A 12,665-nucleotide genomic window follows, 5' to 3' on the forward strand; every position below is an offset into this window, starting at 1 on the left:
TAGAGAACTCGATATTTGTCTTGATAATGAAAATTCTACAGCGCGCAATGAATAAATATCTACTTATAATCATTGATATTAATTAACTGAATCGGAAATTATCATAACTTTCATTTAATAATAAGTTAATTAAAATAGAATTTAATACTCAATAATAAACAATAACAATTAATAATTATAATCCAAATATATATTCATACGTAAAGATATGGTCATGTTATAATTTGTCATAATAATTTATAAATAAAAGACTAAAATTTATTTATTCATAGATCATCTGAGATAAGAATATTATCATGAGATGAAATGGTTATCGAAATTATTATTCGTCATTCTGAACTGGATTTTAAGAATTTTAAAGCATCTCTTTAATTATTCTAATTGATTAGCAATTTTCAATAATTAACAAATAACAAATTATCAATATATTAATTGCTATTTTTATTCATATTTTCTATATAAATAAAATTATTATTTTCTATATTCGTCAACCGAATAAATACAACAAACTAATAAAGAGGAGAATAAAAAGATTGCCAAATTCTGATTGTCATTTTTTTTAATTTTTATCATCTAGTCAAATATTTCTACAGAGAATATTTATAATATATTTTTTTCTTTCTAGTTTTTATTAAAATTTTTGTATCGAATCAAAAAAAATTATTTTATCCCATTTATATCATTGTTTTGAAAATAAATATTATGATAATATTTTTACAATGCAATAATAAATACATAAAAAATTAATTTAATCAAAATTAATTTGATCAATAATAATTTTCTAAAAAAAATTTTTAAAAACTCATTCTACAAAATATTAATTTTTGTCATGCTATTTATCTTTCAATATATCCCTATTTATATCCCTATTTAGATATAAAAAAGGGCAAATATGTTTATTAATAATCTGCTGCAAATTTGATGCATGTTTTATTTTTAACTGTTTCAAAATACTAGGAACTCGTGGGATCTCTTTACACTGCTTTCCTGTTATATACTTTGTATATTTCGTTTTTCATTTTTTTTTCTATTCTTCATTTATCTTTCTATTTGTTTTTCATTTTTGAATTTTTACTTTTCTTACTACTTTTACTTTTTTACATGCTTTTTTTGTACTTTGATAACAATGAATTTTTTTGACCAAAGAAAACAATACATTATAATAAAATATTAAAATTATAATGTTATATTGATAATAAATTTATGAATCGAAACAATTACTTGCAAATATAATTACATATTTTACACATCTTTTTTATTTGACTATAGATTTCTGACTATAGATTCATTAAAGTTATAACTATAAACAATTATAAAATATTATCAAAGTAATATTATAGGAAAGTTTTTATTCTTTAAAATTTTTTGATAATAGTTCTATCGAATTCTATCACTTTAGATTCTGATCGGGGAAACTTGCGGCTTTTAATTTACGTCATAGATTATCAACACTAAAAAGTGTCAGATAAACGTAGAAGATCGTATGTATATGTTTGTGTAACAAATCGTTATTTCTAATGAAAAATAATATTTTAAATATTATAAATTTAATTACTATATTATAAATAATATGATATTTTTAAATTTTGAAAAATATTTCAAAAAATTTATCGTTATGCAATTTTAATAACACATTGAAATGTGTTATTAGATTATTAAGAAAATCAACTTATTAAAAATGTTTTTTAAAATTGTTAAAATATATTTATAAATTTGAATTTTCATCTATAGAATATAAAATTAAAAATATAAAATTAATTATATAATTTATACAAAGATGAAATTATTTGTTCAGGAATATGTGTAATGCAAATAATTTAATCATTTATATATAGTTTAATCATTTTTTTTTCCGTTCATTTAACAATGTAATGAACAATCTTTCGATAAAAAAAAATTAAAAAATTTATAATTTACATATAAATAGACATAAAAGTAGATAAATAATTCAAATTTATTTCTATAATGTGAAAGATAAAAATGATGATGAATTTTAAAAAAAATTATAATATTTATATAACTTATTATTTTTTTAAAATTATACCAAAATAAATTAAATTAGATAATTTTTACAAATAGAGGAGAAAACAGGTCAAAATCATATCAATTTAAATTTCAGATAATTATATAATGTTATTCACGTAATTTAAATAGTAAATATGTATAATTATTAAATATTTTAAAAATTCATAATTTCTAAAATAGGTTTTATTATTCTTATTATTTAATTATAAATTCTTTATTTAATTTTTTAAATTTATTAAATTTTTCGTAATATTCAATCATATACAACCGTATATTTTATAAGATAATAAATTAATTCTGATAAAAGGTGTATAATATCTTTAATGATTTTGTACAAAGATCAAGTTATTTCTTTAGGAATGTGTGTATAGTAATATCAAATAGTTTGACATCGTTTATATGAATTTCTTCTTTTTGTTCATTTTCCTTCGGCATTCTGTATTATTTTTGTGTTATTATTAAATATTGTGCAGTCTTAATAATTGTTTTAAATTTTCTAAAAACATATCATTAAATATTACGTACTGTAGATATCGGACACAAAATATATGAATAAATCTAAAATATAAATTAAAAAATGATGAAATATATAAGTGATGTACAAAATGTCAAAATTAATTAAGTTCACAAATAATTTAAATAATTTGTGCACACATTTTTAAATTTCACGTATGCAATGATTAAATAAAAAAAGCAAGAAAATTTCACGTATATGATAATTAATAATCAAATATAAAATGCAACTTTAAGACAACATTTATATTAGTTTTTTTTTATTTTCTTCTTTTCTTTTTTCTTTCTTCGTCCTTTTTTGTTTAATCCTTTAAAGTGCAATTGTGATACTAAACTTTATCACAAAGATTAAGGATACATATAAAAATGCTAGCAAAAAATATGTTTAGATAAATTATCACTTTCAAAATTCTATATTACAATTTTCTTCGCTGTTTAATAATCCATTACTCGTTCTTGCATTTTTCACGGGAGATAGCGATAACGATTTGTTATGATCCAATCCTAATGTCATCTTAAGTAACTTTAACACACTCTTCTTATCTGTACTTTCATTTTCTACAAATAATAATTTACAATTAATAATACATTATATAATTACATTAACATATATTGCAATATATATATATATATTATATATATATATATATATATTACATTATAAAATAGAAAATTCATAACACTTACCTTCATCACCAGTAATCTGTTGTTCAAGATGTAATTTATCTTGAGCTATTTCATACATGCCTTCTTCTATAGTATCTTCACTTAATAATCTAATTATGCTAACTGGTCTGAAAATAAATTTTAATATCTTTAGAGTTTTATTTATTTATTTATTTTTTAATATTATCTAGTAATTAAAAACATACCTTTTTTGACCTACTCTATGACAGCGATCTTCCGCTTGCTTATCATTATACGGATTAAAATCAATATCATGTATTATAACAGTATCAGCAGCTGTTAAATTGATCCCCAAGCCTCCAGCTTTTGTAGATAGTAAAAATATAAATATATTTTCGTCTTCCATATATTGATTAATCAAACATTGTCTGTCAGTTACTGGTGTACTTCCATCTAATCTATTTTCATAAAAAATTAAAAGTAATAAAAAATATAAATGATAAAAACTTCAAAACAGACCTTAAGTACGTTTGTCCTCTAATTGTTAAATATTCTTCTAAAATATCTAATATCATCGTAAATTGACTGAAAATTAACACTCGATGTCCTTCTTCTTTCAACTTTGGTAACAATTCGTCCAATATTTTTAACTTTCCAGCTTGAGGAATAAGTTCTTGAGGTAAACCTAATCCAGCTATGCTCTTATATGTTCTTGTTAATTGATTTATTTGATAATCTGACATCCATTGTAAATCCTCAAATACATAATCTGCATTTTTCTGCTTATATGAATGTTCCTTTGCTAATCTATTCGATATTACCTAATGTAAAATTGTAAAAGATTTAAATTTCATATTATAAATTTATTCGTAATAAAGTGAAAAAATATTTTTATTATTTTTAAATTACGAATATACTTTTAACTTGGATTTGTTGTAATAATCTCGCACTAAAAGCGGATGATTAGCCAATTTTCTTAACTGCATCATCATTCCAATACCGTTAACCTCTGTGCTTTGATCAGCCTCGGCCGAAAATTCGGCAATTAAATTAGTATACATTTTTTGTTGCTTTTCTATCATTGGACATTTAATCATTCGTTCTTTTTTTTCTGGTAAATCTCTAAGAACTTCAGCTTTCAAACGGCGAAGCACAAATGGTCTCATGATTTGTTTTGCATTTTTCACTTGTTCTTGTTCAAACAATGGCTGTTCAGCATTTTTCTTAATTGATGGTAATTTCTAATATGTAAAATTCAATGTTATGTAAATATATAACTATCTTATATAAATATTATTATTATATTTAATACTTACAGGATTCTTTGAAAATAAACTTTTTAAATCAGCTTGTTTACCAGCAAATAGTGAAGGCATCACAAATATTAAAAGCGACATCAATTCCAATAAATTATTTTGCAAAGGAGTACCCGTTAGAAGAATTCGATGTTTAGCCTACGAAATAATCAGAATTATATAATTTTATTTATTTTTTTAAAAACATACGTGTACGTAATATAATATACATACATTAATCCTAACAAGGTTTTCATATCTGATAGTACCCATATTTTTTAACATATGAGCTTCATCGAAAACAACATAATAGAGAGGCATGACACGAAATAATCTCCGTTCTTCCGGTGTACTACTAATTAAATTATACGTAGTTAATAAAACATCCACATCATCCAAATCACCATTTCGCCAACCAAATCTCATTTCTTTTCGTTCTTCTTGAGTACCATAATATTGTACAACTTTTAAATCAGGAGACCATCTTTCTAATTCGTTATTCCAATTTTCTATGTAAATGAAAGCGAAAAATTAATAATAATATAAATAATAAATTAATAATAATATAAAAAAATTAATAATAATGTAAATAATAATATAAATAATATAAATTAAAAAAATCTATAATATTTATTTACCCATTGTCGAACTCGGAACTACAATTAAGTGTGGTCCATCTTTCTCGCCTTTGAGACCAGCTTCTTTTAAATATGTAAGAAAAGCTATTACTTGAACTGTTTTTCCTAAACCCATCTCATCCGCAAGTATACCATTAACATTTTGTGCATGCATTACAGCAAGCCAATTTAATCCAACCATTTGATATGGTGCTAATTTTAAATTTGGTGATAATCCTTTTGGTTGCTTTGTAATAGCTGATGCTCCTGCAGCAACAGCCCTTTCAATATTTGTAGACAAACGTAGACATTTCTTCATAAGAGCTTCTACTGCATGTCTAGTAGCTAATAATTCCTATTTTATTATAATAAAAGAATTTAATATATATACAATATACAAAATATATTTTTTTAATTATTATAAACAGCGGTAAAACATAATTCAATATAGATTTTAAATATAATATAATATTTACATGATATATAAATTGAAACAACTGATATGATATAATATGATTCTTATGATATATAATAGAAAAAATAATTAAATAAGTTTGTTATATCATAATGATCTTATTAAAAAAAAAAATAAAAAATATATATATAATGAAATAATATATGAAAATTTGCTAACTATATTACGAGTGTTTAATTTCAATTAAATTAATCATTTTCTCTTATAATGGTTCGCTAATACATATCAACTTTCTCACAAATCCGATTGTCAATTTTTAAATATATATAATTGCAAATATAAAAGTTATACTTCTTGTAAAAAAAATATTTTCTAATTATGTCATAATTTAACTTATATTTTCTAAATAGAACATTTGCAATAACTATAATTATCATTGTTGAATCTCTCTACAAAATTTTTCCAACAATATATTATAATAACTATTAGCTTAAATTCTATGATACAATCTAAATGGAAATTAAAACTATTACAATTTCTTGAATTGTTTACCTGTGCTGAATTCAAAAGCTCTGTATCTAGATATTTATTGTTTTGGAACTTTTGAACTATATCTATCCAATTTTCAAATGGCCTTGCTTCTATAATAGCATTTGCTTTTTTTTGAGAACATTGAGACATCAATAATAACTCTGATGTAAGAGCATTTTGCATAAATTCTAAGACTGCTTTCTTATCAGCAGTAAGCTCATTAGATATTTCAATATCTGAATCTTCATCACTATAAAGATTAAGAAATAAATACTAAAATTAAAACATGCAAACTTTCAGATACATACCTATCAAATACTTTATCTTTAAAACTTGCTTCATCTGAATCAATATCTATATCTTCTTCAGTGTTTAATTTTCTTCTTTTTTTCTTATTGATTCTTGAAGAATTTTTAAAGGTTCTTTTCCGACTATGTCTGGAAATTTCATCACCTTCTTCATTATTCCAATTTATATTATTAGGCATATCCTGTATAATAATGAATAAATAATGTCTTATTTAATATACCATTATTCATTATTAAAATAAAAGATATCATTTATATATATTATTTAATAAATCAAGTTAAATATAATTATATTTAATTACATTTCATTATTATTAATACTTTAATTAAGCATATACTTTATAATAATGAAATTACAAACAATAGTTACCTTTTCTGTAGAATCTAAAGAGTTAGTTTCTTTAGTACTACCAGCATCACTATCGCTATCTTCAATTATATTCACTGCCTTACGTCGAAATTGTATCTCAGATCCCATTAAATTACTATCATCATCCGCTAAACAAAAATACTATGATTATTTATAATTTCATTGAAAAATAATTATATAAATAATAATATTTTTTTTCATCTACAATTAAAAAAAGACAAATGTATTTTTTTTTATGTTCTTTATTAACTTTATTAACTTTAAATACAAGACATAAACTTAAAAAACATAATAATCATATTAGAAATTATTCTTGAATAACACAACAAGAAATGGACACCGGTTTTATTGACCTAAAAATTGAAATTCGAAAATAAAAAAACTCTTACACATATTCGACGGTTTCAGTTGTTTCTTCTGAAATCGAAATTGTCGTAAGTTTCCCGAAAGACTTGAACTGCTTGCATCTGTTTTCGGCGAATTCGAATCCGACATCTCGTTAAACGAATGAGAGACGCTGGCGAAAACACATTTTTATGAAGGCAGCTTTTAAACTTGTTTGACAGGTGCATTCGTAAAAGCTCCGAACTAAGAAAAGAGATAGATGTCCAACAGGTTAATATAGTTATCTATTTTCTTATAATTTCGTATATTTCATTTTTGAATTTTTAATGATTTACATAAATTTTTCTATGGCCATTTATTATTTTTTATTTTAGAAATCAAATAAAAAAGGAATATTAAAATTTATTTTATTTGAGAGAAGTTATTAATTATACAAAGTATAATTAATTAATAATTAATGTATAAATGAAATAAATTTATTATAATTACAAATCATTTGAATAATAATATAATCATGTAATATTTTTTTATGCAATTTTTTTTTTAAAATAAAATATAAATATTTGATAATTAAGATTAATAATTAAAATCAATAATTACATCAAAAATTTTATTTATATTATAAAGACTTGTTCAATTATTCTTCCAAATTTTTTAAATAATAAAATTAAATAAAGAGAATTAATAATATAATTTTATATACTTACATATGTACTTATATATATATTTTTTTAATATTATAATTTTTTTTTAAATAAATTATGTGGAAATTTTTCATACGATTTTATCCAAAAGATTTCGCAATTATAATATTCGTTTACTGTTATGTCAATTATATTGTAACTATGCACGTCATGCAGTATGTTAATCATATGAAAATTTTGTTTAACTTCTGCTAGCTGTCAATTGAAACATTTATCTTCATGTTAGTCAAAACTCATTTAAACAATAACAGCATGTTTCGATATGTTATATGCATAAAAAACAATAGAAAAATATAAGATGTTGTTGTATACTTTAGTAGGAGGTTATATGTTAACGTCAATGATACTTTTTAAATATCCAACGTTATTACATAAAAAGAAACAAGTGAAATTTATGTGCCATCATATCAGCCACAGAGGTGGTACGTTTTCGAATTTTCAGTGATTCAATAATTGATATTACATACATAAAAGATATATTTCTTAACAAAAAAAATTATTTTTCAGGGGCAGGTGAAGGATACGAAAATACAATGCACGCTTTTAAACGGTTAATTTAAACTTTTACTTATTATGCATAATTACTAACATAATGATTAAATATAATAAAATGATAATTAAAATAAAATAATAATAAATTAATAATAAAAATAATAATAAAAAAATAGAATAATTTAAAGTATTATTCTAAATGATTATTTTTATATTTTTAATTACATATAATGATTTTTAAAACATTTTCTTCTTTATTTCAGAGCTGTGGCAGTTGGTACAGAAATGTTGGAATTAGATTGTCATTTAACAAAAGATGGACAAGTAGTTGTATCACATGATCATAATCTTTTACGTAGTACAGGTACGAATAAAAGTATTTCAGAAATGAATTACAGAGATCTACCTCTACTAAAACCACGTCTTCCAATAGATTTTGATCCAGGTATATTTATATAATTTTTAAAATTATATATGTTTGAATAAAATGATTTAGAAACTATAGTTTCATAGATGTAGAATATGTTGGCACAGAAAAAGAAGAAGATAGACGATTTGCATTATTGAAAGAAGTATTTGAAGCATTTCCCAATATACCAATTAACATTGACATTAAAGTTAATAATGATGAACTTATAACAAAAGTATCAAATTTAATTAAAGAATATAATCGAGAAGAATATACTGTTTGGGGAAATTTTAGTGATGAAATAACACAGAAATGTTTTAAAACGGTAATTAATATATATATTGAAGTATATATATTGAAGTTAAGATAGATTAAAATACCAAGTCATAATATTCTATCTTATATTAAATCATAATATATATTAATTTCAATTATTTTTTTCCACAGAATCCTAATGTAAATTTATTATTTTCTATGAGACGTGTAACTCTATTAATAGTTTTCTTATACACTGGTTTATTACCATTTATACCTTTAAAAGAAACACATTTGGAGATATTTCTACCTTCTATTTATTTGAGGTGCTTTGAATGTTTTATTTGATAATTTATTTATTTAAATTACTCAACATTTATTGCTTTGTTACAGATGTAAAGGAAATCCAAGTCCAACATATTTACCTTTGGAAAAAGTAATTGTAAGAACTCTTAATGTACTTCTAATAAGACGGTGCTTATTTAATCATTTAAGAGCTCGTGGTATACACGTAAGTTGTCTTGGTTGTTTTTGAATAATAAATCAGAATAATATTTTAAATATAAAATAATTAAAAAAATATATAAATATAATTATAATATATTAAAATATTGAAATGTACTTTTATAGGTTTATTTTTGGGTCTTAAATAAAGAAGAAGAATTTAAGAAAGCTTTTGATCTTGGAGCTACCGGTGTAATGACAGATTATCCTACAAAATTGAAATTATTTCTAAATAATTTTTCTATTGAATAAGATATTAAATGCAATGAATACAAGTGATATTGATATTAGGTACATAAAATATTCATTGATTTATTTCCAATATTATAAAATATTACAAAAGAAGTAGAATTTTTAGATAAACAAATGCTATAAATTATGAAAAATATATTTTTATTCCATGCACATATTAATAATAATTAAGTAAGTAAAAATAGCTTATTTTTTAAGCTTATAATAGCTTTTAATAGCTTATTTAAAAAAAAATTGCATATAGCACAAGCAAAATAAACTTTAAAAATTGCATAATAAGATTACTATAATAAAATAATTTTTATTATACTATTTAAAATATATAAAATATTCAAAAAATATTCATAGATGTTGATAAAAATATGTTAATAATTTCAAAAACTTTCGGCCATATTCAAAAAACTCGATATTTTGATATGTTTGAAATAAAAAGTTCAATAACTGTAAATATATTTTTATAAAATAATTATTAATTTAAATTTTCATATATTAATATAATTAATTGTAAAACATCATTATGTTAACTAAATGTTAATTCGTGTTTATATAACTTTAAATATTAATTCGCATTTATTGCATGATTAATATTATTTTATACATTTTACTAAAACAAACAAATTGAGATCCAAAGTCGTTAGTAAGTCGTAAGTATATAATTATTGATGTCGCACATAGATTTTTATTATTTATATAAAATTTTTTGCAATACAGATACAAATCTTGTAAGTAAAGATGTTATTAACAAATTTGTGAATAATTTCTGCCAAAAAATTATTTTTTTAATTTATATTTATTATTAAAAAAGCAATTCAAAGTTTTAAGAAAATATATATCATACATGTTATACAAGAATTTATATATCGTTATCTTTGTTCTAATACCACTAATAAAATTTTTAAGAAAATTTAGATTTTGAATATTTCTATATCTAATTTTGAATAATTTAATACGAAAAATAAAAAAAATATTTGCAAATTTAATTTATAATTAATTAAATTTAGATTTTTGTTGTTTATAACTTTGTAATAATATATATTTGTCTAATTAAAATAGCATAAAAAAATAAATTCCATTATGTATCAATGATTATAAATATCTTTATATAGAATTGTTTAAGATAATTAAAAATCAGATATATGATATTAGAATGAAAGAATCGATATATATACAATATAAAAATGGAATGTTGAATATACAAAATAGAAAAACGAAAAATTAAATCGTTAAAAAAATATTGGATTTATTAATATAATAATATCATTTTTTCAATCTCGAAGATACGATACATGAATTTTCGAAAATTCATAATATTTCAAGTTAGATCATATAATTTCATTTAATGAAAAAACCAAATAAAATACTTTAAAACTGTTACAATTTAAATTATTAATATAATTGAAATTTTACAAAAAATCTTATAATAGGAACTAAAAAAAAGTTAGAACTATCAAAGTTAAATTCATGCTAAATGAGTAAAAAAATTGTATGTATTGTACTGTACCATCCTATTCATTCTCATTTCTGCGCAGTATATATGCAGATATTGAAATAATCATATGTAATTGTTATTAGAATTAATTAAAAAATATAACAAATCATTTATTATCTGATTATAATGAAAAAATGTTATGCAGTTTAAAGTAACTTATTATATTTAAAAACTTATAATTTATTTTAGAAACTACTTGAATAATATATTCCTTTCTATCAGTATTATAAAAAAAATTGCCTAGTAAAAAAAAACAAAATATAAGAAGTTATTATATATTAATATATTTTAAGTTTTGTACTGTCTTAATTATCATTTCAAAAACAAATAGTTTGCAAATAGTTCTTAATTATAACTTATACAGAAAGAATATTTATATTATGTATAAATATCTGTACTTTTATATTTGGAATAAATTGTAACATACTTATAAACTCAAATTTTATAATTTGATAATTTGTATATAAAATAATGGAAAAGTCATATCTTTCGATCAATAATTATTATTATGTTATATTTTTATATATACTTATTATTATTGATTCTTTATGTAATTTCGAAAATTTTTTTCTATTTGCATGTTTATACTATTTATTCAGTTTTGTATTGCACAATTTAATGTAGAATAATTTTATAAGAAATATATATTTTATTTAAATATATAAATATCTATAAAAAAATTCTTTTGTATTCTTTTCCTAAATATTTATAATTACTATTTGTACTTAAGATTTATTACATTTATGATATAATATAGACTTTGGTTTCTGAGTACAATCATTAGGCATTTGTGTATAAGTAAATACTTTGCCTTTACAATAACAACAAAATTGTTTAGAAGGATGAGAATTATTAAAATGTTTTTCTATTAAAGAATGATTTTCAATAATCATATTCATATTGCAAATATCACAATATATTTTTGTTGACCGAAATCTTGAGTGTACTGAGTCAGTATCAGTGCGTTGACTCAATCGATCTGAATATTTATGATTTGAATTAGTTGCTTCAATATTTTGTGAAGACATTTTATTCCTACAATAGAAAATAATTATAGCAACAAATAATATTTATTATAATATATATTTTTAATATATAGAATTATATGAAATTTATAAATATATTTTTTATATAAAATAAAAAATATTAAAATTTATCATATAAATATATTTAAAGTTTTATTTTAATATTAAAAAAAAATATATATATCTTAGTTTAATATAATAAAGATTTTAAAATACAACTTAAGTATAGCTTAGAATTAAAAAAGTAAAATGAAAAAATACATATATTTTTAAATATTTTTGAATTTTACTTTTATATAATAAATTAATAGGTTAGAAAATTATAACCTCAAATCATATACTTACGTGAGATTTTCTTTTACTAATTATTAATGATCATAATAATTAATTTTCATTAATTAACATACATTTATTTTACTATATTATCAAATATAATAAAACTGTATCATTTATAATCACTTCTTATCTTTTATCAATATTTTAATAATA

General features: G+C 20.7%; 3 protein-coding genes across 5 annotated transcripts; 1 reads left to right on the top strand and 2 right to left on the bottom strand.

Moving 5' to 3' along the window:
• Window positions 1-2,328: 2,328 nt before the first annotated feature.
• Window positions 2,329-7,226, bottom strand: Etl1 (SWI/SNF-related, matrix-associated actin-dependent regulator of chromatin, subfamily a, containing DEAD/H box 1). The gene is made up of 12 exons (XM_003698696.3): window positions 7,091-7,226; window positions 6,702-6,829; window positions 6,332-6,513; window positions 6,045-6,273; window positions 5,099-5,432; window positions 4,695-4,969; window positions 4,482-4,619; window positions 4,083-4,406; window positions 3,685-3,986; window positions 3,411-3,623; window positions 3,226-3,332; window positions 2,329-3,096 (listed from the first exon to the last, which is right to left on the bottom strand). The coding sequence occupies exons 1-12, from the start codon at window positions 7,194-7,196 to the stop codon at window positions 2,942-2,944; spliced, it is 2,493 nt and encodes an 830-aa protein (XP_003698744.1). The 5' UTR covers window positions 7,197-7,226; the 3' UTR covers window positions 2,329-2,941.
• Window positions 7,202-9,796, top strand: LOC100871676 (lysophospholipase D GDPD1). 3 transcript variants are annotated; one of them, XM_003698695.3, is made up of 7 exons: window positions 7,766-8,172; window positions 8,258-8,300; window positions 8,506-8,687; window positions 8,756-8,976; window positions 9,099-9,232; window positions 9,300-9,417; window positions 9,537-9,796. In XM_003698695.3, the coding sequence occupies exons 1-7, from the start codon at window positions 8,049-8,051 to the stop codon at window positions 9,660-9,662; spliced, it is 948 nt and encodes a 315-aa protein (XP_003698743.1). In that variant the 5' UTR covers window positions 7,766-8,048; the 3' UTR covers window positions 9,663-9,796. The 3 variants fall into 3 exon arrangements, with proteins under 3 accessions (XP_086765830.1, XP_003698743.1, XP_012349381.1); XM_012493927.3 differs by having other exon boundaries at window positions 8,037-8,172; window positions 8,777-8,976; XM_086909704.1 differs by lacking the exons at window positions 7,766-8,172; window positions 8,258-8,300 and adding an exon at window positions 7,202-7,316.
• Window positions 9,797-10,877: 1,081 nt separating this feature from the next.
• LOC116415284 (uncharacterized) lies at window positions 10,878-12,661 on the bottom strand. Its single transcript, XM_031919868.2, has 2 exons — window positions 12,522-12,661; window positions 10,878-12,186 (listed from the first exon to the last, which is right to left on the bottom strand). The coding sequence occupies exon 2, from the start codon at window positions 12,177-12,179 to the stop codon at window positions 11,877-11,879; it is 303 nt and encodes a 100-aa protein (XP_031775728.2). The 5' UTR covers window positions 12,180-12,186; window positions 12,522-12,661; the 3' UTR covers window positions 10,878-11,876.
• Window positions 12,662-12,665: the final 4 nt, after the last annotated feature.

The sequence above is a fragment of the Apis florea genome, unplaced genomic scaffold, assembly GCF_048593485.1.
Source record: "Apis florea isolate Af1SG1 unplaced genomic scaffold, ASM4859348v1 contig_3158_pilon, whole genome shotgun sequence".
NCBI lineage: Eukaryota > Metazoa > Arthropoda > Insecta > Hymenoptera > Apidae > Apis > Apis florea.

What these genes read in the sequence shown, in the direction of transcription:
- Etl1 (XM_003698696.3), bottom strand. Translation starts at nt 7,196, where the DNA reads ATGTCGGATTCGAATTCGCCGAAAACAGATGCAAGCAGTTCAAGTCTT. An exon ending in CTTTAGATTCTACAGAAAAG is followed by an intron (nt 6,514 to 6,701) that starts GTAACTATTGTT and finishes ATTATTATACAG; the next exon opens with GATATGCCTAATAATATAAA. An exon ending in ACAGATTACTGGTGATGAAG is followed by an intron (nt 3,097 to 3,225) that starts GTAAGTGTTATG and finishes TATTATTTGTAG; the next exon opens with AAAATGAAAGTACAGATAAG.
- LOC100871676 (XM_003698695.3), top strand. Translation starts at nt 8,049, where the DNA reads ATGTTGTTGTATACTTTAGTAGGAGGTTATATGTTAACGTCAATGATA. An exon ending in ACAATGCACGCTTTTAAACG is followed by an intron (nt 8,301 to 8,505) that starts GTTAATTTAAAC and finishes TCTTTATTTCAG; the next exon opens with AGCTGTGGCAGTTGGTACAG. An exon ending in TCCAATAGATTTTGATCCAG is followed by an intron (nt 8,688 to 8,755) that starts GTATATTTATAT and finishes ATAGTTTCATAG; the next exon opens with ATGTAGAATATGTTGGCACA.
- LOC116415284 (XM_031919868.2), bottom strand. Translation starts at nt 12,179, where the DNA reads ATGTCTTCACAAAATATTGAAGCAACTAATTCAAATCATAAATATTCA.